The sequence below is a fragment of the Petromyzon marinus genome, chromosome 22 (assembly GCF_048934315.1).
Source record: "Petromyzon marinus isolate PM22_M1 ecotype Great Lakes invasive population chromosome 22, UKy_Petmar_22M1.pri1.0, whole genome shotgun sequence".
Lineage (NCBI taxonomy): Eukaryota > Metazoa > Chordata > Hyperoartia > Petromyzontiformes > Petromyzontidae > Petromyzon > Petromyzon marinus.
Window position 1 is genome coordinate 17,369,392 of NC_133688.1, and position 25,560 is coordinate 17,394,951.

General features: G+C 49.2%; 1 protein-coding gene across 4 annotated transcripts in view; it reads left to right on the plus strand.

The window, feature by feature from the left end:
* The window catches only part of LOC116944890 (pappalysin-1-like), a 169,192-nt gene that overhangs the window by 78,579 nt on the left and 65,053 nt on the right, over positions 1 to 25,560 (plus strand). For all 4 annotated transcript variants that reach the window (XM_076068800.1, XM_076068798.1, XM_076068799.1 and 1 more), the window contains exons 11-14: positions 4,221 to 4,309; positions 11,301 to 11,575; positions 12,037 to 12,240; positions 13,170 to 13,305. In XM_076068800.1, coding sequence (XP_075924915.1) covers positions 4,221 to 4,309; positions 11,301 to 11,575; positions 12,037 to 12,240; positions 13,170 to 13,305 — 704 coding nt within the window. The remainder of the gene's footprint in view (positions 1 to 4,220; positions 4,310 to 11,300; positions 11,576 to 12,036; positions 12,241 to 13,169; positions 13,306 to 25,560) is intronic.

The following is a 25,560-nucleotide window of genomic DNA, read 5'->3' on the forward strand; positions in this document are numbered from 1 at the left end:
GGATGTACCATGCTTTTTTGGCGCCTCATACCTAGGGGGTTTCGATCGTCGCGTTCACATGTTATCTTTTGACTTTGCCGTTTCGTGGAACTTACGACTTTCACGAAATCCGGCGCTCAAAGCCCCAATTATTTTATATTCTAGGAATTTTTCGGTGAAATGAAAAAAAATAAAAATAGGGATTGTTTTATTTGCAAATAGAAACCTGTAAAATATAACACGAACCGTCTGTTGCACAATGAGCTAAAATTAAGCCAACATAGGTGCGGCAAAGTACAGTGAGGGAAAAAAGTATTTGATCCCCTGCTGATTTTGTACGTTTGCCCACTGACAAAGAAATGATCAGTCTATAATTTTAATGGTAGGTTTATTTGAACAGTGAGAGACAGAATAACAACAAAAAAATCCAGAAAAACGCATGTCAAAAATGTTATAACTTGATTTGCATTTTAATGAGGGAAATAAGTATTTGACCCCCTCTCAATCAGAAAGATTTCTGGCTCCCAGGTGTCTTTTATACAGGTAACGAGCTGAGATTAGGAGCACACTCTTAAAGGAAGTGCTCCTAATCTCAGCTTGTTACCTCTATAAAAGATACCTATCCACAGAAGCAATCAATCAATCAGATTCCAAACTCTCCACCATGGCTAAGACCAAAGAGCTCTCCAAGGATGTCAGGGACAAGATTGTAGACCTACACAAGGTTGGAATGGGCAACAAGACCATTGCCAAGCAGCTTGGTGAGAAGTTGACAATAGTTGGTGCGATTATTCGCAAATGGAAGAAACACAAAAGTACTATCAATCTACCTCGGCTTGGGGCTCCATGCAAAAACTCACCTCGTGGAGTTGCAATGATCATGAGAACGGTGAGGAATCAGCTCAGAACTACACGGGAGGATCTTGGCAATGATCTCAAGGCAGCTGGGACCATAGTCACCAAGAAAACAATTGGTGACACACTACGCCGTGAAGGACTGAAATCCTGCAGCGCCCGCAAGGTCCCCCTGCTCAAGAAAGCACATATACATGCCCGTCTGAAGTTTGCCAATGAACATCATAATGATTCAGAGGACAACTGGGTCAAAGTGTTGTGGTCAGATGAGACCAAAATGGAGCTCTTTGGCATCAACTCAACTCGCCGTGTTTGAAGGAGGAGGAATGCTGCCTATGACCCCAAGAACACCATTCCCACCGTCAAACATGGAGGTGGAAACATTATGCTTTGGGGTGTTTTTCTGCTAAGGGGACAGGACAACTTCACCGCATCAAAGGGACGATGGACGGGGCCATGTACCGTCAAATCTTGGGTGAGAACCTCCTTCCCTCAGCCAGGGCATTGAAAATGGGTCGTGGATGGGTATTCCAGCATGACAATGACCTAAAACACACGGCCAAGGCAACAAAGGAGTGGCTCAAGAAGAAGCACATTAAGGTCCTGGAGTGGCCTAGCCAGTCTCCAGACTTTAATCCCATAGAAAATCTGTGGAGGGAGCTGAAGGTTCGAGTTGCCAAACGTCAGCCTCGAAACATTAATGACTTGGAGAAGATCTGCAAAGAGGAGTGGGACAAAATCCCTCCTGAGATGTGTGCAAACCTGGTGGCCAACTACAAGAAACGTCTGACCTTTGTGATTGCCAACAAGGGTTTTGCCACCAAGTACTAAGTGATGTTTTGCAGAGGTGCAAAATACTTATTTCCCTCATTAAAATGCAAATCAATTTATAACATTTTTGACATGCGTTTTTCTGGATTTTGTTGTTGTCATTCTGTCTCTCACTGTTCAAATAAACCTACTATTAAAATTATAGACTGATCATTTCTTTATCAGTGGGCAAACGTACAAAATCAGCAGGGGATCAATTACTTTTTTTCCCTCACTGTAAAAGCACTGTTCGTAGGTTTGTGAAAAATTACACGCAGACGTTAAACAAAAATCTCTAAAAGTACCAAAACAATCACAGTACTTCTTAAAGATGCAGAAGACCACACAGATTTGGACTTTCTAGTCTATCTTTAACATTTATTTTGTTCGTGGCATTCGGATTAATACACACAATTAAAGCCATTTGGGAATGCGTCAAGAGAATATCTGAGTTATCTTATGCCCCAGATTATGAGACAATATTTTTCTCCCCGTATTTTAAAGCAATAAGTGATGGGGGTTTTGTCTGATAATCTGGGAAGCGCGCGTGCGTGTGTGTGTGCGCGCGCGCGATACCACATTTATTTAACTTCATTAACATCGGACACAGGTTTGGGGTGCATATCTTACCTTTTTTCGGAGCATCTTATAATCTGGCTAACGACGGGACTAATTGTTTTTAACGTGCACAAATTTCGCCAGTGACGTGCAACAAAAATGTAACCGAGGAGCTGATGTTCATTTGTGCCGCTGCTTTGCAAAGCGAGTGGGAGACACGGTACTTTGCCGTTTACTTAACTTGTCCACGCAACCTTGATCCAAGGAAAGCTGCGTTGGAACCGCTTATAAGTAATACATCGGTGACTTAAGCTTTCATTGCCTATTGCCAGTCAAGTTAAAATAATTTCGCGAGAGCTGGCTCTCGTACGTTCAATTGTTGCGTGATCGCCAACATAAGCACGCGTGTTTTTTTTTCTTTCTCTCGTTTCAAGGGGCGAATGAACTGTTCTTAGTTTAAGTGAATGAATTCATTTGAAAAATTGAAATCTTCACGCGACACTCGAACGCAGTCGTACAACGTTTGCGGTTTTTAGCATTTTTACACAACCGGGATAGCAAACAAAGTGATCCAGTAAGCGCAAAATTGTGATGTTGGATATAGATCCCACAAAAAAAACAGAGATTAATTGTTGTGGGTCACATGGGGGGGGCTTTGACATTGCACATTCAGGTGAGTGTTGGCATACACGCACGTAATGGCTAGATACACCACATGGAAGCACTAAAACAACATGGTGCAAGGTCCATGCTATCCCCACCTTCAAACGAAAGTCAGAGGACCCAATTGACAGCGGTTTTGTTTCCTTGCAAACACGGTTTTGCCGAGCGCAAGACTCAAAAGGTCCCAACGTGTGAAGCGGCCGGCAACAAACAGCACTGCCAAAGTAGTAACGGATTAGGGTTTGACAAGGATACGTAATCGAGCACGAAGCGTGCAAAAACATTCACCAAAAACGAGTACTTAAAAACGAGTAATTAACACTGCCTTGGAAACTGACGTGGGGGTGGAGTGGCGGTGTTATTGGCCAGTGCGCTGCACTATGAACCCCTGCGACCTCGCTCGTATTCCTTTGCACGAGTAACATCGGTGGTGGGTGATGACTGAGCCAATCCCGCTGACACCAGTCCCCAATTGTCACCAAATTAACCAGTCTTTACTGACCAGTTTGGTGAATTATGGTAAAAAAACAACAACTCATCACTGATAGGCATGGGGAGGCCTTCATCCAGCAGCGGGTTGACGCATTTCCTTGTCTTATTGCGCTCGTTTACAGGCATGTCCTTCGAAGTTGTTTTCCAATACGGCGTGACGTCGCTACCTGTGATTCCAGTTGAGGAGTTTTCAGGTAACCTTTCAGCATTAGGATGTTTTTGGCCAATGCCAGCTTCACCAAAATAGTGATTAGCGATCGGTGGAAACCTGGAGGGACCCAGAGGACTCCCCACGCCGAACAGGGAGATAATATGCAAACTCCACGAGGAAAGGTTGCTGAGTTGTGACAAAGTGTCACCATTACATCTCCCTGTCATCTAGAATGTTGTACTGCCCAATACTACTATTTTCACTCTTGTCGTGTTGTTGTGTTCTGTTTGTTGTTGATACGCTCTGACCCACCCCGACTGGACATCTGTAAAGAAGAGCTTTATAGCTCATTGGATTCCCCCAGTATTAATAAAAATGCCGATTCTGGGCGGCAGGGCAATGCAGTGGCCATTGCCTGAAAGGTCACCTATTATATACCATTTTATTTTAAGGCCACAGTCTTTTATTATTATTATTATTATTCACGAATGTGTTGGGTTTTTTGTCATTGTTACTTATGCACCACTGACAAACGCAAACAGCAGCAGCAGTCGTGGATGTTGCAATGTTGTCATTATAAAGCACAGAGCAAGACCAGAATTTGTTTCTTCTTCTTCTTCCTCCTTCTTCTTCCTTCTTCTTCTTCTTTACAACAGTGATACAAATTAATGATGATGACGCTGATGCATGTAATAAAATGTTCTTCTCTTAGGAGCACCGAGGAGTGCGATGACGGAAACCTGACGGACGGCGATGGATGCAGCAGCACGTGTCACGTCGAGGCCAGCTTTGTTTGCAGAGGTGGGTTTCATCTACAACCGCCGCTCCATCGTTTAACTCTCCGAGCACGGAGCTTCATCAGCAGCAGCCATCCCACCCTCTCCCTTGTCCGTGCACCTCCAAAGCGGCTCAATTACGGCGAGTGCATTCGCGTCGCAGTTGTTTGTGTGCGTGGGATATTTCGAGTGATGTGATTACAGGCGGGAAAGTGGCGGGGGGGGGGCTACGGAGGGATTGCTGCAACATAATAATATTATTCTCAGGAGAGAGAGGGAGAGAGAGGAGGAGGCAGGGAGGGAAAGTGTTCACTTTCGCAAACGCACGCACGCACGCACATGTACACACGGGATGCCCTGCACGCGCGTGTGCGTGCGAGTGCTTGCTGTTCTCTCGCTGACAGTACTTGTCCCAACAGCCTGTTAAGGCCACACGGGGGATATTTGTCTTTGTGCTTGCTGTGTGCGATGGGGGAGCGGTGGTGTAGCGGTTAGCATGCCGCGCTACATACCTGGCGACGCGAGTTAGATCCCCGCTCACGGGCCAACAGCAGTGACGGTTATCTAAACCGGTCCTGCTGGGCCTGCCCTAGGTTGACTCGGACTCAAACGGGTACCTGGTGCGGTGTGTAAAAACATCGCCACTGGGGAGACAAAGGCGGTCGGGCACGGTGCTGGCCACCCACCCCCTCGTGTGCTACAGCGCCGGCCTTCATAGGTGGCTCGCTAACGGCACTTGCCCCAACAGTCTGTTAAAGTCCATACGAGGGGGGGATCGTTGTCTTTGTGCTGTGTGTGTGAGCTTCTCGTGGGGGTATGGTGTTAATCAATAGCAGGCTTGGAAGAGTGCTCATTTTTCTTGTGTTTACTTGTGCGGTTGAGTTTGTCGGACAGTGAGCAATGCATAACATCAGCGTGAGTCATCCCATGAAAGCATTGATCAAAGGTGCATTCTGTCTTCGTTTTGTTTTGAGTCTTCCGTTTTCTCTTTGTTTTAATTGCCCTGACGTGCGCGTGTTGTGCATGTGTGTACACACGCGTGTTGTGCATGTGTATACACGCGCGTGTTGTGCATGTGTATACACACGCGCGTGTTGTGCATGTGTGTACACGCGCGCGTGTTGTGCATGTGTGTACACGCGCGCGTGTTGTGCATGTGTGTACACACACGTGTTGTGCATGTGTGTACACGCGCGCGTGTTGTGCATGTGTGTACACGCGCGCGTGTTGTGCATGTGTGTACACGCGCGCGTGTTGTGCATGTGTGTACACGCGCGCGTGTTGTGCATGTGTGTACACACGCGCGTGTTGTGCATGTGTGTACACGCGCGCGTGTTGTGCATGTGTGTACACGCGCGCGTGTTGTGCATGTGTGTACACACGCGCGTGTTGTGCATGTGTGTACACGCGCGCGTGTTGTGCATGTGTGTACACACGCGCGTGTTGTGCATGTGTGTACACACGCGCGTGTTGTGCATGTGTGTACACACGCGCGTGTTGTGCATGTGTATACACACGCGCGTGTTGTGCATGTGTGTACACGCGCGCGTGTTGTGCATGTGTGTACACACGCGCGTGTTGTGCATGTGTGTACACACGCGCGTGTTGTGCATGTGTGTACACACGCGCGTGTTGTGCATGTGTGTACACGCGCGTGTTGTGCATGTGTATACACACGCGCGTGTTGTGCATGTGTGTACACGCGCGCGTGTTGTGCATGTGTGTACACACGCGCGTGTTGTGCATGTGTGTACACACGCGCGTGTTGTGCATGTGTGTACACACGCGCGTGTTGTGCATGTGTGTACACGCGCGTGTTGTGCGCTGAGTTAGGGAAGCGGTGGCGCAGTGGTTAGAGCCGCGCTATGCTACACCCCCCTCCCCCCCCCCCCCCCCCCCCGAGTTCGAGTCTTGCTCACGGCCAACACCAGTGATGATTATCTGAACCGGTTTAGGTCGACTGGTGCGGTGTGTAAAAACATCGCCACTAGGGAGACAAAGGCGGCCGGGCGTGGTGCTGGCCAATCACCCCCTCGTGTGCTGTTCCGGCCTTCATAGGTGCTACTCACTGATAGCACTTGCCCCAAGAGTCTATCAAGGCTATACGAGGGATCTATGTGTGGACTGCCACGACTTATTTTTTGTAAACATTTGCTGAGCACAGGCGCAAAACGCCGAGCGGGCAGCAACAAACAGCGCCGTTATCAAAGTTTGCATTGGATAGGCGTTAACACGTTTCTCGAGTTGAGCAACATTATTATAGGATCTTGGCAAAGAGGAAAAAAAAAACAATGGGAGGGGGAATTCAAGAGTCTCCAGCAGTGCGAGGGGAAGGGGCAGAGTGAGAAATGTTGTGGCCTGCAGTGTTGGTGGTTGACCGCAGTACGGATGAGACGAAATGTGACTCTGGGCAGACCGAGCGAGGAATGGAAGTGCACACGTGTCCACGCATTTACGTGCCTGTGTCTACCTGTGCAGGAGTGGCATAGTGACTGGGGCACTGCGCTACAAACCCGGCCACCCGAGTTCGACTCCCAGCCATGGCTAAGAACTGGTCTTGCGTCTCCCCTAGGTCGACTCGGGCTTAAAATTAGACACTTGGTTCAGAGAAAACACAAACGTCAGCTGACCGCAGGCGGGGGATAAACAAAAGCGGCGGCGGGGGGGGGGGCACATCACCACCATGTGCGCCGTCTTGGCATTAAAGAGGTGTTCGCCAACAAAGCTTGCCTCGACAGCCTGTGTAGGCTGCGGGTGGATCTTTGTCTTGTTGTGGTTCACGAAAAGAATCCGTTGCATTACTGCTTGAGCATTTGCGCGCTGCGTCGCCAACCGCACAGATCTTTCTGTGCGTACTGGGTGTGCGCGTACACACGCATGCACACTCACATGCACGTGGGTTGTGGGTTGTGTGTGTGCATGCACACGGCGTGTTTGCGTGCAAATCCATCCCTCATCCCCCCCCCCTCCCCCCCTATGTTAACAACTCAACGTAGTATCGATTACGGTAATGTGGCAGCGGCTGGGTGATGTATTCGTTTGTATTGATTCGGCCTTGTTTGTTCTAATCGACCCCTCTCCCCTGTCAAGCTGATGAGGGCAAGACTGAATTGTTGCTCGGACATTCTTATTTACAGCTGGGAATCAGAAGCAAAACAGCAACGAGGACAAACATGGAGAAGGAAAGCGATGTTGGGATACACAAAAAAAGATCAGTTCTTGAAACCTCATTTCTTAGAACTGTTTTTTTTGTGTTTAGTTCCTTGTCCTTCCCCCATACCTCCGATAAGCACGCTTGGCCACGTACTGTGTGAAAGAAGTTCAACGTACGTGCGTACAAAGCAAGGACGCTCGCCGCAGCAAACCGAGGCTGTTAACGTCCTGCAAACAAATCACGGGGCAAAATAGAATAAAACGAGAATATAAAACTACTTAGGAAAGCATGAACGCGGCTTTTGAGCTTTTACTCTCTCCCCCCCCCCCCCCACTTTCGCCTGAGCGGAAATTGGAGCACAAAAAATTGCAGGTAGTTTTGATTCGTCATTATCTTAATGCGAGGCATTTGGGCGAGCACTTTGCACATTTTCATGAAACAAGAGCCTTCCTGGCAAAAACCTCATCCTGAACTCTTTACGAAACGAAACGGGGCAGTGAATTTTCATAGAAACCTCCCCCCCTTCAAATAGCGAGTTATTAAAAGCCACAAAGTATGCGAGTGCTCTAGCATAACAAGGAACTATCCTGCGTAGGAATGTTGGCGAATTTTAAATAAGGCTTCTGAGTGTGTCGCAGGACAATGTGCGTACGTGGGCAAGCGGTAATTGCTATGGTATTTCGGCATTCACGTGCACGCGTAAGTATCGTTTGACTGGGGTGTATTTGGTGTAATGCTATTAAAGTAATTGGAAAATTGGTAAAGCTTACTTTTAAGTACACAAAGTTACATTGAAGGTCGTTATGTTGTTACTTCGAGGGCCGTTCGGCTACCTGTAATTACGGTGGGCGGTTTTTTTTTTTGACGTGCAGCCGTTTGGGTGCAGGCCATTTAATTTTGTGCGCGACGCGACCGCGATCGGGGGCCCCCCATCGAGCGCACCGCGACGTGTCCCCCCACACAGGCGCCCCAGGGCTCTGTGAGAGCCGGGCGATCGGCGTCCACAAAATTTGTCGCAAGCACCATGAGAATGCCGAGGGGAGCAACGTTGTCGGTTTTCCAGAAGAGGAGAGGAGTGGGGGTGGGGGGGGGAGGGAAACCAAAAAAATTGGTAGCGCCGCCGTATTTGAGTTGGCACCCCTCGTACGCGCACACCGAGCATAATAGTCGACAATGTCTGCAGGACTGCGAGAAAAAAAACAAAGGAAATTTTTTCGAAACAGTACGCTACTCAAATAGATGTTTTTCCTCGTTCGCTCTCTAAATAAACACTTTGGTTCCCCTTATGATGGCTTTTTTTTTTAAAAGACAAAGGTTGCTGGTTGTTGTTAAACGGGGGGCCATTGGAGGAGCGCCTGGAAGTAGTCTTAAAGCCGCAGATAACAGCCCACGGAGCATGGATAGGTCAAGCCTGAACGTGCAGGACAGACGATGCATGAGTCACAACTCCTCCTGACACGTCCTCTCTGTGAAAAAACACAGTCTGTCGCATTCCCGCTGCGTAGCTTCATTTTTTTTCTCTTTTCTTGCGCAGTTCTCCGATGAGTTTTATCGATTTTTTTTTTGTTTGGGGGTGGGGTGGGGGGGATTGTACCACCGCGGATGTTCGGCGCGACGTCGTTCGACGTTTTCGCTCCTCCCGCTGCCGGGAGCTAATTAAGGGAGCTCTCGCCGGCGAAGTTGAACACCGTGTCCGAACACGACACACGGTACAAAATCTTCCGTGAATTCGAGCATTGCATTTTTTTCCACGTGAATCTAACGGCGTTTTTATATATATAAAAAAAAGAAGTATCCTACTTTATTTTTTTTACACGTGTCGGAGAAGGCTAGGAGGACAGATAACGATGCACCTTTGATTAACTTCAGCGGCGCGTTGTTTATGTTTGGGCAACATAAACGGACGTGGAGGTAACGTGCAGTAGCAGGTTAGAGCCTAATCAGCTGCGCGTCTTGACCGCGAGACACTTTTACGCTAGGGATCGATGATACCATTCCTCCCACCGCACAGTCATTCGCTCCGCTTTGAATTTGACTTTTAAAAAAAACAAAACGTTACGGCGCGCAGACGCACGCACACAGACGAGGGAAGCTCTGAATTTGTGGACTCTGTCAAGCGGACAGGGGCATCCCACCTTTGACGCAGATTAGATGGCGGCGATGTGAAGAGTTGCAGCAGCGGCACGCCGACAGAAGATGCTATTTAAAAAATGCACGCGGTGATAAACTCCTAACAAACAACGTCGTGCAGCTGAGTGTTTAAGATGAGGCACCGCCTCCTGCGGCGCGCGGGGGTCTGTGTTTATAACTTTCAGCGGTGTCTGGGTGTGACATCGCGATGCAAGAAACTTCCTCAAGTATTTTTTTTTTTTGGTCTTGGACGAAGCGACTCGATGACAGGCGCGAGGAAGCTGGCGAGTGGTCTTTGGCCGCAAGCCGCTCAACTCCGCTCGCTCGCGGCTGTGCAGGTTTCGAGATCGTAAACCCAGACAACGAATGAGGTGGTGGCGGGGGGGGTCTGGCAGCCAGATACGCTGAGCTGACACCTCCGAAGGCCTGGGTTCCAACATGGTTTTCAACCACCCGTGGTCAAAGCGTGTTCTCCCCGAGTGTCATGAGATGGTCACGTGCAACGTTTGGGGTCTGCGCTCACCGGCCAGGCTTTTTGTTGGCGTCCTGAGGACGCTGCCGTTGGCTTCTGTCAGCTCACGTGCTGAATAAATAATTGAGTTGACGGTCTTCGCCTGATCAATGGTGACTCTCCAGGCAAAAAAACACCAACGCATTAAGTTATTTTTTATTTAATTTGGCTAAATTCCAGCTCTGAGAAGTATACATATATAGGTTCTAATGTAATGCAACATCCATAGTTTTTTATGATTTTCTTGATTATCATTAAAATGAATGTTTAATAATGAATGAGCAATTACTTATTTTACACAATTTTTGTGCTTGAATACAACACGTGATGTATTGTACAGTGAAGTTAAACAGGTAGACTATTGTCCGGTCACTTTGTTTCATTGCAAATAAATACTTCGAAGAAATTTGGAAAACATCCGATGGTTAATTCACCTTGTCATCGTAACAATGTTGACTAAATAAAATCCCCGGTGTTAATTGACGTAAACGGTGAAATCGTTTTCAAGTAAGTTTAGATTTTTTTTCCCGAACTCCTGAAACATCACCGCGCACACACAAACACGGCGTAATTTCCAAAATAAATTGACTCCACAAACACAGCTGCGGTTAATTAAACTCGAAGATGTGGAGTTCACAGTTGTTAACAAGGGCTCCGGGCCCCCCTTTAAGAACGAAAATTTGCGTAATGAATTCAAGAGCCGTCGCAGCGTTGTGTGTGCACCTCTCTACCGCGACGAGATACCCTTCCGACTCTCACACCTCTCTTCCACCGGCGCATCCGAGCCGAGCCGCCGTGGCGCCCCTCATGGCACGGGTGGTCTTTCACTGGCAATTATCGGTGCCGAACTGGAGCCAAACCCTGACGGGCTGGCCGGCGCGATGCATCTGAACGTGCTTAAACATGGCTTCGGGCCCAGCCGGGACAGAGGTGGAGGCTAAACGGTGCGGTCACTGCGTGGTTCATCAACGGACACGCTCTGACACGGCGGTGACTGACGTCGTCTGTTGTACGCGTGTCTCGGCTCGGTCACGAGTTCCTTCACTGTGCGCGAACGTCAGCAGCACGGCTCGGCTTGTGCAGTGGAAATAAAAAAAAAATCAACTTGCGCGCCTTTTACCTGAGCTGTGCCGGCACGGGGCTCGCTTGTGCCAGTGGAAAAACGGGAATATGGTGCCCACTCCTCCCCCCCCCCCTCCTCTCCGTGCTTCTCACCTGCAGGACAACCCAGCGAATGCTACGTAAACTCGCTCGGGGATCAGGATGATTTCGACGACACCGACGACGCCGTCGTTGAGAGCGAAAAGGGAGCGAGCGTCGGCTGGAAGGACTCGCGCTGCTCCGGGCAGGCCAGGGGGGGCATGGGCTCGTGCCTGGCGATGGTGAACCAGGAGGTGCCGGTGGGCGAGCGGTGGGCCGCGAGCGTGACGGCGTCGCACGAGAGCAAGACGCACTGCCCCGCTCACGCTGTCGTCGGCCCGCCCGCCAACCCCGAGGTGTGACGGCTTGGCGCTTGACGCGCGGACACGCGACGGCCCCTTTTTTGTGACTCCACGATAGCTGGGCCACTGTGTAAGGCTGCGTAGCCTCGTGGGTTGATACGCTCACGGATTCAACGGTTTCTGCGGTTGCCTGGTATTTTTTTTCGCAGGCAGTTAAAAAGGTGTCATCCGCTTTAAATGTTCGTGATTATCAGTGGATGGGTGATGCTGCATTCACCACGGTGTCCGCAATGACTGCATTGACGGCGTCACTTCACAATAATTATTATTTAGGAATCCATCACCATTCTTCCCCACGTCCGTCACCAACCATGTCCGGTCCAAGCTTCCTTTTCTTTCCAGTTGGAGCTATCCCTTTAACCTTTAACCCGCGAGCGTTGTCGATCAGAGCAAAAAAAAATAGACGTTACCCTGTTTGATGACTCACCGATGTCTGATTGCTCGTTGCCGCCCAGCTGTGTGTGAGGGACCCTCTGGAGTTGCCCAACGGGGTGGTGGGCTGGGCCTGGTACCCGTGCAATCAGTCTCTCGCTGGCCCGGGCCACACGGAGTCGCAGGGCCCGCAAGACGCGCCCAGCATCCCCGGCGGGGCTGTGCAGCCCGCAGGCACACACGCTGCCACGGACTCGCGGGGCGAACCCGAGGCCTTCTGGCTCAAAGTGAGTCTCACCGCACCCAGCACTCGGCCCATAGTGAGTCTCACTGCAGCACGTGGCCCATAGTGGGTCTCACTGCAGCACTTGGCACATAGTGAGTCTCACTGCAGCACTTGGCCCATAGTGAGTCTCACTGCAGCACTCGGCCCATAGTGAGTCTCACTGCAGCACTCGGCACATAGTGAGTCTCACTGCAGCACGTGGCCCATAGTGAGTCTCACTGCAGCACTCGGCACATAGTGAGTCTCACTGCAGCACTTGGCCCATAGTGAGTCTCACTGCAGCACTCGGCACATAGTCTCACTGCAGCACTCGGCCCATAGTGAGTCTCACTGCAGCACTCGGCACATAGTGAGTCTCACTGCAGCATGTGACCCATAGTGAGTCTCACTGCAGCACTCGGCACATAGTGAGTCTCACTGCAGCACTCGGCCCATAGTGAGTCTCACTGCAGCACTTGGCCCATAGTGAGTCTCACTGCAGCACGTGGCCCAGAGTGAGTCTCACTGCAGCACTTGGCACATAGTGAGTCTCACTGCAGCACTTGGCACATAGTGAGTCTCACTGCAGCACGTGGCCCATAGTGGATCTCACTTGGGGCCAATAAACCAAGTGACCCAAATTATGAAGAAATCTGTATTTATTTTCATATTGTGACCTCATTCACATAAACTCCATACCGTAATGTTCCAAAAGGAAGCTGATTAATTGAAATTAACAGGAGCGGTCTTAGACGACTTGCCCGTCCAAAGACGTGGACATACGAACTTTCAAACACTCGCGCGACACCGATTATCCGGTCAATTTTCTTAAACGCACGCTTTAACTTCACGCCATGCAATTCATTCTTCAAAAATACATGAAAGAGTGGACCGCCTGTCTTCGAGCTGTGCCGTTAATCCCGCCGTGTTTTGTCCTCGCATTTCTCGCAGGCTTACTTCCTCCACCCAATGCAAGTCCTGGCGGTCGTTGTGCACTTGGCGAGCGACGGCTCCGGCGCCGCTGTTGGGGAATCCAACTCGATGAAGGTTTTCCTCGTTGATGCTCAGGACCGGAACCACAGTGTCGGTAAGCGATCCCCGGCAGCAAATCTCGGTCAGCGCCTCACGCGGCATGCGCGTGATGTGCACGGTGTGCGGCGACGCGGCCCAGCGGTAGCGCGTTTCGCCGCTCGTCGCCGAGGCTCGCGGTTCGAATCCAGCGGCCGCCCTGGTTAACCCTTTCCCGTGTCCGGGACGTCTGCAAGATGCAGGGCGCGTGTCCCGTTCACCGCTGAATCTCGGAACGCATGAGCGGCTGAGCATGAATTTTATTTAGAGAGGCGTAGCGCCGTTGTTTTTAAGCACATCGTACTCACCGAAGAGAACCGTAACGACACGACCGCCACTCTACTATAACCGACGCCAAACATGTGCCACACACCCCCCTCCCCGCATGGCCTTGTGATAGCCTCGGTACCGATAAAGTTACACGTATCTCATCGAAATAGGAAAGGGTTAATACTGCTGGTGAAATAATATTAACGCTACGCGCCATCTGCTTAACGGTGGACGTTCGAGATTCCGTGACGCTATTCGCAAGAGTGGGCCATCGTGTGCCGTATCACGGTCCACATTTGAAAAGTACACCGCAAGCTACTCAATTGGGATACTACATTGCTGTTCATCGCCCCCCCCACCCCACCATTGGCAGCCTAATGCCAGTAGGTCACTCTTGTAAATGAGACTCATCCTACTCTCTTGAGTTCCCGTCTGGTTGAACAAAATACCCTTGAAAGCCTCTACGTGCACGTACACAGACCTTTTGGCCGATGCGCTGCTGGACGAGGGCCTCTGTCCGTGGTGCCGTGTGCGTCGTGGAGGCTATTTGACCATACCTCGCCATGCTGGGGTCAGTGGGGGTTGGCGCAGAGTGTGAACACGTAGCAGTGAAAGCGTGGAGGTTACGGCAAGTCTCCGTTTAACGCGCGGTGTTCACACAAACGCGTTTTGACTGTTACGCGGTTCTTCTATTGAGGAACACTTTTCGCACAACGCAGAACGCGCACCGTTATAACGCTGCTTCTGAGCGGTCAAAAACGAAAGACTTTCTTGAGCTGCGTGGCTAAGCGGTATGATACAGTTGCGTGGAATAAATGCAGTATGTGGTTGTACCCTCATCTCAGTTCTTTGTCCCGCCATGGGATGACCGCAGGCTGATTTTTACAGCGCCAACGCGACTCGGTTCAGTAATTCCGCGCTTCAGGAGATGTTTTCGCTTGAACCGCGCCAGTTTACAGGAACGCATCTTGCCGCGTTAAACGAGGAATTACTGCACAGAACAGCAATGGATGAGGCCTCGCTCTACTGTCGTAGCACGTAGCCCCGCAACTCTGTGTGACCACCTGTGTTGCGGGCGGTGGTCGCCCATCCAAGATCTATCCAGGTTCAACCCTTGCTTAGCTTTCGAGACTGGATGGGATTGGGTGCATTCCTGGCTATTTGGTCATAGGCGTATGTGCATTGCATGCATACAAATCCGGATTATGAAGGCGCAGATTAATTGGTCTGGATTTGTAAAAACTCCAGACAACTGAGCATAATGTAATAAAGCCTGGGGTTCGGGTTTTTAAAACGTCTCGCTTTCTTCGAAATAATAACGTGCTTGGCTAACCAGAATTAATAATATAATTTAGAGCCCACTTCTGAATGAATCGTGTGGGTTGTTTGACCATACTTCACCAACCTGGTCAGTACAGAGGCTGGTGTAGGTGTAGGTTGGTGTAGGAGGGGGCCCCTAGTAACGGTTCAGATGTCAGCCACCAACGTCGGGCGAGGCGTCTAATGAAGATGTTTTCGGCTGGGAAAAGAGGAACTTGAATGCTGAAAATGTACGTTAATAAAAGGCACAATGCTCATATTAGGTTTGTACACAGCTCGATAAGTATTAAGTGCCGATTTTAAGAAACTGTGATCTCTTCTAACTTTGTTCACAAAACAAGAAGGCCCCCCACTGTTCTGATGTGGGAAGTTGCAGTGCATTCGAAGGCCAGAGGGCCTCACCTCGAGACACTTGACACACTGATGACACTCTGGCTCCTCTCTAACCGGCACAATTATTACTGTCACTGTGACACCACTGCTCAGGCTGATAATGCAATCCGTATCACGCACTAACTGCCATATACGATAAATGTACATATAGCTCGGAGACTTTTGACGATTGTGGGTTTTTTTTAAACGAATAATAATGGGGGCAGCTGCTAATTGCCCAGGTGTTTTGTCAGGGGAGGTCGCCACGGCGTTTCTGAGAATTGAGGTTTTGGTGGAGGCTTGCGCGACGACGTGCCTTTTGGAAGGCGGTGAGTGAGTTTTAGAAGTTGAGGATTTGCCATTATGCACGCAGGCTGGTAGTTGCACCAACGGTCTCCCCTGGGCCTTGGGTCGGTGGGGAAGGAGGAGGGGGTGGCGTTGAAATATCCCCTTAGGAGGCTGTGGTGCCTTTTCTTCTCCTGCGTGATCTTTGAAGGCTGATGCTAGCCAGGCAGTTCCCTGCCCCACGCAACCATTAGCCGGTTTCGTTTTGTTGGGAGAGGAGGGCGAAGGGTATTTTCTGTTGCGGTAGAATGGGGGCAGCGGGCGGGGGGGGGGAGATTTGGGGGGGGGGTGGAATGATGGGGAAACATGAAAAGATGTTGGTGCTTATGTGGCGGTGGGATAGCTAGTATGAGGGCCAGCCGGTTGACTACGTGGCTCAACGTTGAGGCAGTCCAGTGACGATACAAAAAAATCCGTGTGAGGCTACCCTGGTAAGGTACCTACAGTTGATGTAGTTAGAGTGATAAATAATAATACTAATAATTGACAGCCCTTTGTAAATCAACTTGCTGGATGAAGGCCTCCCCACGCTGTGTCAATCACGGGTGGGGGGGGGGGTGTTTTGAGTCACAATAGACAGCGAAATTCCCTGCCAGTGGCCCCTGCCATATCTATTTAAGCACCTAAAGCTGAAAAAAATAGGTCACATAGCCATGAGCGTGGGCTAATTGTGCAACAGGCATATGCACTTGATACTCCGTTTTAATGTTAGTAATCACTGTATGGTATCCATTTTTTTATAGTAAGTCCATTACACTTAACATTTGACAAACACTAAATACAAAGCAATTCAGAATATAATTTATCCACGATTCATGAGTTGAACGCAGCAATAAATGTAAATCGCCTTTGCTAATGTATAGCCCTTTCGCCAATTCACTGATGGATGAAGCTATCGGGGGTTGTTTGGCTATACTTTACTACGTGCGTCAGCGCTGGCTCGCTGCTGTCAACTATGGCTGGGAATGAACTCGGTTTTTTAAATGAATTCATAAACTAGACATGAATTTCCGATAAACCACTTATTTCACAAGGAAAACCAAAACTCAGTCCCAGGACTCTTTTTTTTCCACAGGGTTCTCATATTAAATGTCTTTATGTGAAGATGTCTTCAGCCTAACGATGAGTGCTCATGCATGCGAGAGAGAGATCGGATCACTTGGAGTATTCCTACACGTGTGAGAGGGGACAAAACTGTATCCCACATCCAGAAGGGTCAGATGAATATTAGTCCACACTTTTGCTTGTATATAGAGAGAGATACTCCTTTACTTATGGACTTTCGACTTACAAAACTTTCAGAGATACGAACAAACCCGTTCGGACCGGGAGTCGTACGTTCAACCGCCGCGCAATATATGGCGGCGGGGGCGTCTTGCATGCTGCAGAAGGTGAACAACCAGTGGCATCCACGTCTGCAAGAGATTATATAACTTTTAAAGCCATTCTCCGTGTTTGCTGTAGATGCCGTACAACGTGTTTTGGAATCAACAGAAGTAAACTTGGACTAACGAACAAATCGACTTACGAACTGACCTCTGGAACTTAACTCGTCCGTTAGTAGAGGATTCCCTGGAGTGCCCCGCCGCCCATACCAAGTGGGTTTCGCAAGGACGATTTTGTGCGATCCACCCCAAACCTCGCCTCCAGACTTGCCGTATTATAGGCGTGCGTAGCGAACAACTTGCCCTTACCACGCCACCATTGTACGTGTGTACGTTGAACTTCTCTCGCACCGTACACAGCTGATCGTAGAGATGCGGGAAATATTGCCTCACATACTATCTCTCCTGCCTGGCTCCTCCCCCACCCGCTCTCTTACCTATATAGCCTCTTGTTACAGCAGCCCTTTTGCCCACTTCAGCAATTGTCTATTGCTGTGGTTGTCCCACCTGATGACGGACGCTTGTGTTGCGCCCGAAACGTCGTGATTTAATTTCATTTTATACCTACGTGACTTTACCGAAATAAATAAAGAGTATGGATCCCTGTAGTCACGAAAACTTCAAATCTAGATTAAACTATATATATTTAAATCATATTGGCTGAGCAGGTCCCTTGCCTAAATCGGCCACTGGCTTTTCCCTGGGCCAGGCTGCCTAAAGGGAGTGGGGGGGGGGTCAGTTCTGCCCTTTACATTTTTAGTCATACGCCATCGTTATAAATTGTAACCGCGTTCATTGTTACCTCGTTGATTGGTTTGTATACTCAGTGATAATTGTGACTTAATCTGCCCTTTTGCCCCATTGTCTCTGTGAGGCCTGGCTGGGCTGTTTCGAGAATACGAGGCGTATTCATGGTCTCTTTTCCTCCTCATTTATCCCTGCTACTGTACTGGGCCCCACAGCCAGATCCCTAAACCAACACCCACACACAGAGGCACACACGTTTGTTTGTTTTTCATGCCGTCTGTGTGCGAGTTGGCTTGTGGGTCAGCCTGCCTCAGCCTGCGTGTGCATGTGTGTTCATGTGTGTTGGTAGTGCATAGCACTACTGAACCCGGCCATCGCGAGTTCGATTCCCGCTCACGGCCACCAACACTAGTGACGATTTTTTTAACCGGTCCTGGACCTCCCCTAGGTCTACTCAGCCTCAAATGAGTACCTGGTGCGGTGTGTAAATTTCACCACTCACCCGCCCACCCTCTCGTGGCCTTCATATGTGCTCCACGCTCACTGCACTTGGCCCCAACAGTCTGTTAGAGGCTACACGGGGGGATCTTTGTCCGTGTGTGTGAGCGTGTGTGGGCGTGCGTGCATGTACTTCAGTGTGCACTTATGGGAGTTTCACTGACGTCACGAATGGGGTTGAAACTAAAACAACGAGTCAAAAAAGAACACATGTGATGCTTTCACAAATGACGATGATGAATTCTGGGTGTCAATTTCGTCCAATTGAAACAAATGACATGAAAACCAAACACAACGGGACATCTCTCTCTCTCTCTCTTTGAATTTCGGTAACGGCAGTGCAGTTTTCTGAAATTCTCGAGGCGTGCCTAGGCAAGTGAGGACCTGCCCCGGCATGCCAAAACTCAAGAAGAGGCTTGGAATTATTGTTGTTATTTATTTTTTTATAAATTGAATTTGGCACCGTGAAAATATTCCCGTTTAGGATGCTCCTTCACTGTGGAGCCTTTGTTGTTTTCGAAATGTGAACACTTGACTGTGCCAACGAAGCTGTATATATATTTTTTAAAATCTCAACAATTGACGTCTCTTCGACTTTTTGTTTTGCAATAAAATATGGCACGCAATGAATCTTGCACAATTATTAAGAAACACAAGCGATATCTGTGGGGGTGAGAACGGTGACTCACTCGGTAGTCCATTGCACTATGAACCCCCGTAACCTAAGTTCGATTCCCAGCAATGGATAACATCAGTGATGAGTGATATCTGAACCGGTTCAGACGTCATCCACCTCTCCACCACCCCTACTAGCACCTTCGACCAATACTGGACAAGCATGGTGAAGAATAATAAAACAACCTCCCAGGACTGGGTCAGATATATCACTTGCCATCGATGATAACAACAGTTGGCTGGGAATCTAACTTGAGTCCGCTAGGTTCATAGCACACTGTGCCATTGCTCCACCTGCCAACAAGAGACCAACCCGGTGAAGTATGGTCAAGCGGCGTCCATGCCCGGTGTGGCTAATGGGAGCCGTTCATCCAGCAGTGGATTAACAAAGCCCCATTAAGTTACAGTAGTAGTCATACGAGTAAACAGTATCTACGAGTCCGCAATGCCCCCCCCCCCCCCGCGCAAAATAAATAAATCTTGGCTTCTTCGTCATGGATTGACTTTGTAGGGCCACTGATATTACAACCTTGTAGGGCCACTTACATTACAACTTTGTAGGGCCACTGACATTACAACTCTGTAGGGCCACTGACATTACATCTCTGTAGGGCCACTGACATTACAACTCTGTAGGGCCACTGACATTACAACTCTGTAGGGCCACTGACATTACAACTCTGTAGGGCCACTGACATTACATCTCTGTAGGGCCACTGACATTACAACTCTGTAGGGCCACTGACATTACAACTCTGTAGGGCCACTGACATTACAACTCTGTAGGGCCACTGACATTACAGCTCTGTAGGGCCACTGACATTACAACTCTGTAGGGCCACTGACATTACAACTCTGTAGGGCCACTGACATTACAACTCTGTAGGGCCACTGACATTACAACTCTGTAGGGCCACTGACATTACAACTCTGTAGGGCCACTGACATTACAACATCGCTGACAGCAACACAGTACCAGCCACAGGAGCGGGATGTTCGTTGAAAAAAAATTCAAAGCATACCCCTTTAAGGGAAGTATTTGCAGGCCCCATGGGGTGGACTGGGGTGTGTGTGTGTGGGGGGGGCAGTGTGGCGAGGGGCTTTGGTGAAGGGGGGGAGTGGATACCGTGTGGTTGGCTGGACACATGCGCGCACACCAAGGGCCTGTTTAGAGAAGCCAACATCTCTGGCATTACATCATTAGAAAAATAAGCAAAAGGGTGGCATGTGTGTAGCAATGCTGCACTCTACCACATCCATCCAATACACACTTAAAAGAGTACTTCAGCGGGCTCATAAACAATTACTTTCTTCTCTGCTTCCATTTACCTTGGTGGTAGTATTTTTTTTTCCAGCGCTGACAAACACGCCTACTCGATCGCGCCCCGGCTGATGTGCGCCTAATATGGCAGACAGAGAGGGGGGAGACAGACGTTTTCTTGATCAAATACGAATTGCCCGGTAATTATAGCTGCGGGAGATAAAACGAGGTTATTTACAACGTCTGGATGATTTTACACACATTCCAAGAAATAATTGAGACTTATTTAAAATTAAACTGGAATGTAATAACTCATTGTTGAAAGTATTTTTCGAGCATTGCTCCAAAACCACAAATCCGTGAAATGTTTTGGCCCCCGTGCAACACAGGCTAACTATGCAGACATTACGTAGCGCAGCCGAGCGCGGACATGATAATTCATTACTAATGAAGCGTCGCCGACACTGCCGCTAAAACGTGAAGCATGGTGGCGCTGGGTAGGGCTCTTTGGAACCCCGTCGCGGCGACTCGAGAGATCGATCGATCGCATTGTTCGCGACTGACGGAGTTGACCGGCGCAGCCTCGCGCTCAACTCGGGTGGTGATTCATTCGAAGGAAATGTCCTAATAATTCCAGTGTGAAAAAAATCTTATCGGTCCAAACGCGGAACGCTCGCGTGGTGTGCGCTCGCCCGCCCGCCCGGATTTAACAATGGGGGAGACTGTTAAGAGGGGTTTTTTGTTGTTGTTGTTGTTGTTGTTGCAATTAGCAGATGCGCAAAGACATTGAACGCATTAGTCCATTTGTGAGAATGAATATCGCACATGAATAACGAGTGCGTGCCAGGTGGGCAAAATGGACACAACATGTCTGATTATTGTACTCGCTGTGATTGCAAAGCGTGCTCAATGATCGCTGCTACGGTAACTTTTTTTTGGTCGTTGCCACGTTACTTTATTTTGTGCTTCATTTCCTCTTTACTACCGGATGGATGGACAAGATAAGCTCTGTGTATGTGTTTGTATTTTCGCTCTCTCAGAATTCGACGTAATTGCGAGCAACTCAGTTCGGGGCATTTGATTCCATTCGTTGAGGAATATTGACATTGCCGATTCACATTGATCACAGATGATTAATAACAATAACAATTCTCATATGTTCATGTAAACTCTTCAATCCTCTGTTAAGTTTTGCACAACAATCATCATTTACAGCACTTCGACAATCAACTACTCGATTCGTTCCTCCCCCCGTGCCGTGTCAGTCATGGGGGGGCGTGTAAGACCATACTTCACCACACTGGTCAGTGCAGATCGGTCAAGGGGATGGGTCACAATTTCCCAGAGCTCGTTCAGATGCCGATGTTAGCTGCGGCTGGGAACCGAACTCCTGTTTATCAGATTCGGAACACAGTGCCCTCACAATCACTGTGTTCCAGTGCTCCATGCAGATATAAAGAAACGATGACAAACAAAAACACAGGTTAATGCCGAATGAAGTTGGGGCACAACGCGTACATTCACGCTGTATTATAACAGGAATAAATAGCTTGTGGAATTTACCACCTTCTCATCTGATTTGTCACGGATAACACTCAATTCTCGGAAACGCCGCTAATCCTTACTTTTAGAACCTTGTGCCACTGGCTCAGAGCATCAGTATGGATTATGGGCATTATGATGTGCTCGAGTGTATTTTATGTTGTAAACACACACGCACACACCGGCATTTAATCCTCTTGAACGCAAGACATTCCCGGCCACGCAACCCATTGCATCGCAGCTAATATAAATACCTGGCGTTGCAGACTTTGTTTATGGAAAATGTGTGTAAATGTATTCTTTTCTTGGTGAAGAGAAAATAAAATTACATAAAAGAAAAAACAGATACTTTTGAACTTCAAGCGGTCGAGTTTTGTGTATCCTTGGAAGTGCGCAAGGGGTGACCTTTCGACAGACGGCATGTATATACACGAGCGTACCACTTGTTTACAAGCCAACTTCACAGCAAACCGCCCCCTTAATAACGGCCTTGCCAGTAAGGTTCCGACAAATGGGGGGGGGGGGGGGGGGGGGGGGGGCGGGGCGGGGGGGGGGGGGGGGGGACCAGCATTTCGGCGCATGTTGTCCGTCTGTGAGTTTACACGTGTCCACGGCGCGGTTAACCCCGTGCGTGCGTGCGCGCGTGCGTAAAGATTGTCCATCGGGCCCTTCGCTCGCTTTTACGCGCCGGGGCCGAGTAACGGGTCCCGACGTTGGATTGAGGGCGCGCTGCTCGTTACGAGCACAAATCAACAGGGGGGGGGGGGGTGGGGTGGGCGAACGCGTCCAGAGTCCCCGACGCTGATCTGGAAAGGCTGCTCCAACGGAAGTCATATGGTGTCTCTTTAAAAGAAAGAGAGAGAAAAACTACCGTCATTGCCTTCCCCCCCCCCCCCCCCAACAGGCTCCCCCCCTCCACCCCCCTCCCCCCCAACCGCTCTCAAATCTGCGATCGGCCGTTCGCTCTCGGTGGGTTTTAAGCGCGAGACCACGCATGTGCGTGCGTGCGTGCGTGTGCACCAAGCAGGTACACGGCTCTTTGCGATGGAACCAAGGTGACGCGCCACCGTCCCGTCAACATTTTGGTCGGCACGTTCACCGCCGCCTCTTAAAGCAACTCATCCGCCCAACAGTGATTCCCCTAACCCCCCCCCCCGACCCCCCCCGGGCCCTCTCCCTACCCAAAAGTCCCCGCACATATGTCTCGAAAAACAAATATATTAATATTTCACAAATACTGTAAACACACATACACATTTGGAGGCCTGCCACACGCCTTCTGGCAGAAACGCACGCATTTTATGGAAATAAAAAAGCCCCCCCCCCCTCCCCCCCCCCTATTAAAGCTGCTCCCTTAACGCTATGATGTTTTATTGTGAACTTTCGAAAACAAAACCGGCACATACGCTGGCCGTTGACCGAATTGCGTTTTTTCGCACCTGAATTTTGACTCACAATGGACAGAGCGGAGAGTTCACCGGCAAGCGGCCACGACAATATAATGATTAATAATTAATACATTGTTTACCGAGTCAAGACCATAGCGAGTTTGGAGACTCTTCTTTCAGGAGGGCCCTGCATTTTGGGCTGTTTGACGGTCACCAATTACGCGATATATTGTCACATTATTAGTGGCCATTTTTCTGAGTGCCACATTCCCGCTGCCGTCTAGGCTAATTTGCTGAATGTGTGGAGCTTTCGCAAATCTTGCATTGATTGATGGAAATCGGAGAACACGGAGGGGAATTAACGCAAAAGTGGCCACAATTGCCACTCAGACATCAGGAATCGAACCCAGGCTCTTCTTGGAGTGAGGCGCAATTGTTACTTACCAGTGTGAAATATGATCGGTGGTAGAATAAGGCGATATAAGCTAAAGGTGCAGCCCTAAACTTACTTGCTCACAACAATGCTTATGGAAGGGGCCTTTACTACTAGAGGGAGCTCAAGAGAGCCTCCCCCTGAGAGATATTTGGCCTACTCTTCCTCAACAGTGAGAAGTCTCGGAAGACGTGGGATATTTCCCCGCACCTTAGCCCACCACACGCAAACTAGGGCTGAACCATTTGGGGAAAATATCTAATTGCGATTTTTCTGGCAGATATTTCGATTGCGATTACATTTTTTTGAGTCAAGCTTCAGTTCAATATTCACTGCGTAATCGATGTTAAAACATGTGATGGAGCATTATCACGTGATGCCATCACAATATGAACTGCTCTATATATTCTTATGCAAGGATGGGAACTTAAAATATATAAATTGCTTCCAACATGTATTTATTAAAACGTTTTAATTGAAATAAAACAATCAAACATAGAACAATCAAGTTAAATAAATAAAGGTATAATAATAAATTCCAATAACAAAGTAATTGGACTTTTTAAATCGCAAAAAAAAATCGCAGCCTTTGCGATTTGCTAATCGCATTGTTGCAAATTGCGATTTGGATTTGAAATCGATGAATCGTTCAGCCCTGACGCGAACTGCCGATCGACTCAGCGTGGTCGCCGCCCTTCTTGCCCCGCCGGGGTAAAGGGAGGCAATGCGAATCGCGACGGCAATGAGCTGTCGATTTAATTCAACGCCTCGCCGTTAATATATTTTAATCGTTGCACGCGTAGTGATCAATTCAATGTTTTATAGGACGCTGTGAAAACTTTCCACGAGCCAAACACCGCATGCGAAAAAAAAAATCCGTTACGTAACGTGAGTTCAACTTGTGCGTCGCACGTCGCTCAGAACTAAACATCGGGGGGTGGGGGGGGGCGTGTTGGGAAAGGTTACCATAAGAACGGCTAAGTACATTGATTTTTCTAATATCCCCGCTTTTTAGCTGAATTCCCTCAATAAAATAAAGGAAAATATGTATTTTCTTTCCACGAGGGGCGATTTACTGGGGGATGGGGGGGGCCTGTGCGCTGTGTGCGTGTCGTCCGCGTGCTGTGGCCAGCACGCCTAAGTATTGTGACGCGTTGCATCAACAGGACAGCTGTTTTTTGGCAGTGAAATTAGAAACACATGGAGTTCTGGGGAAACCTACGCACACCGCCTCCTCCTCCCACGCTTGCCAGCTACATGTGCGCTTAAATAACGCCTTTGTACACGGCTTCATACACACGCACACACGCGCGTGCACGCGCACACCCGCGCGTGCACGCGCGAGTTGCACGCCGCCGATGGTGTGGGCAACGTGGCGTATTTGCTCGTGGTTTAAAAAAAAAAAAGAGGGTTGCGTGCTCGTCTTGGTCGTTGTTTAACTTACACCGCACGCCGAGTATTTATTTTTTACCCGACGGCAGCGTTGTTGGGGATCCCTTCGCAAGCTTCACAGCGCTCTGGGTTAAACATCCCACCCTGTTGATTGTGACCGACGCAGACGCAAACCTGTGCACATCCCCGAGCGCGTCGCTCGTTTCCGCCAACAGCGATTTTGTACTCTGAAACAGTCGTCGAGCGCTCCGCGTTTAGACGCGAGGTCACTGGCTTGGGGGCCAGGCGTTATGAGCGAGCAGCGGTGGCGTTCGTTCACCAGTCCGCGCGCGCGCGCGTACGCGCCCCACACATTTTCAAACAAACTGTGGCGAGTGAAAATGTTTTGCTCCCCGCTGCTTCGCAGTGAAACCTCATGTGCACACCTGTACTCGTAAACATATCTGCAGGTATCACCTTTCCCGCGGAGTTGCGTAAAAATAAAACAATATGCGCGGCATAACCCCGCCGCCCCCGCCGCCCCCGCCGCCTCTCTCTCCCCTGCACACGTGCGTGGGGCTTGTTTCCCTACGCGCACCCAACTCGCTCACCTCCCACGCCGCCCACTTTTCACGCCAGAAAGTTTAAAGGAGTATTGTACTGACAA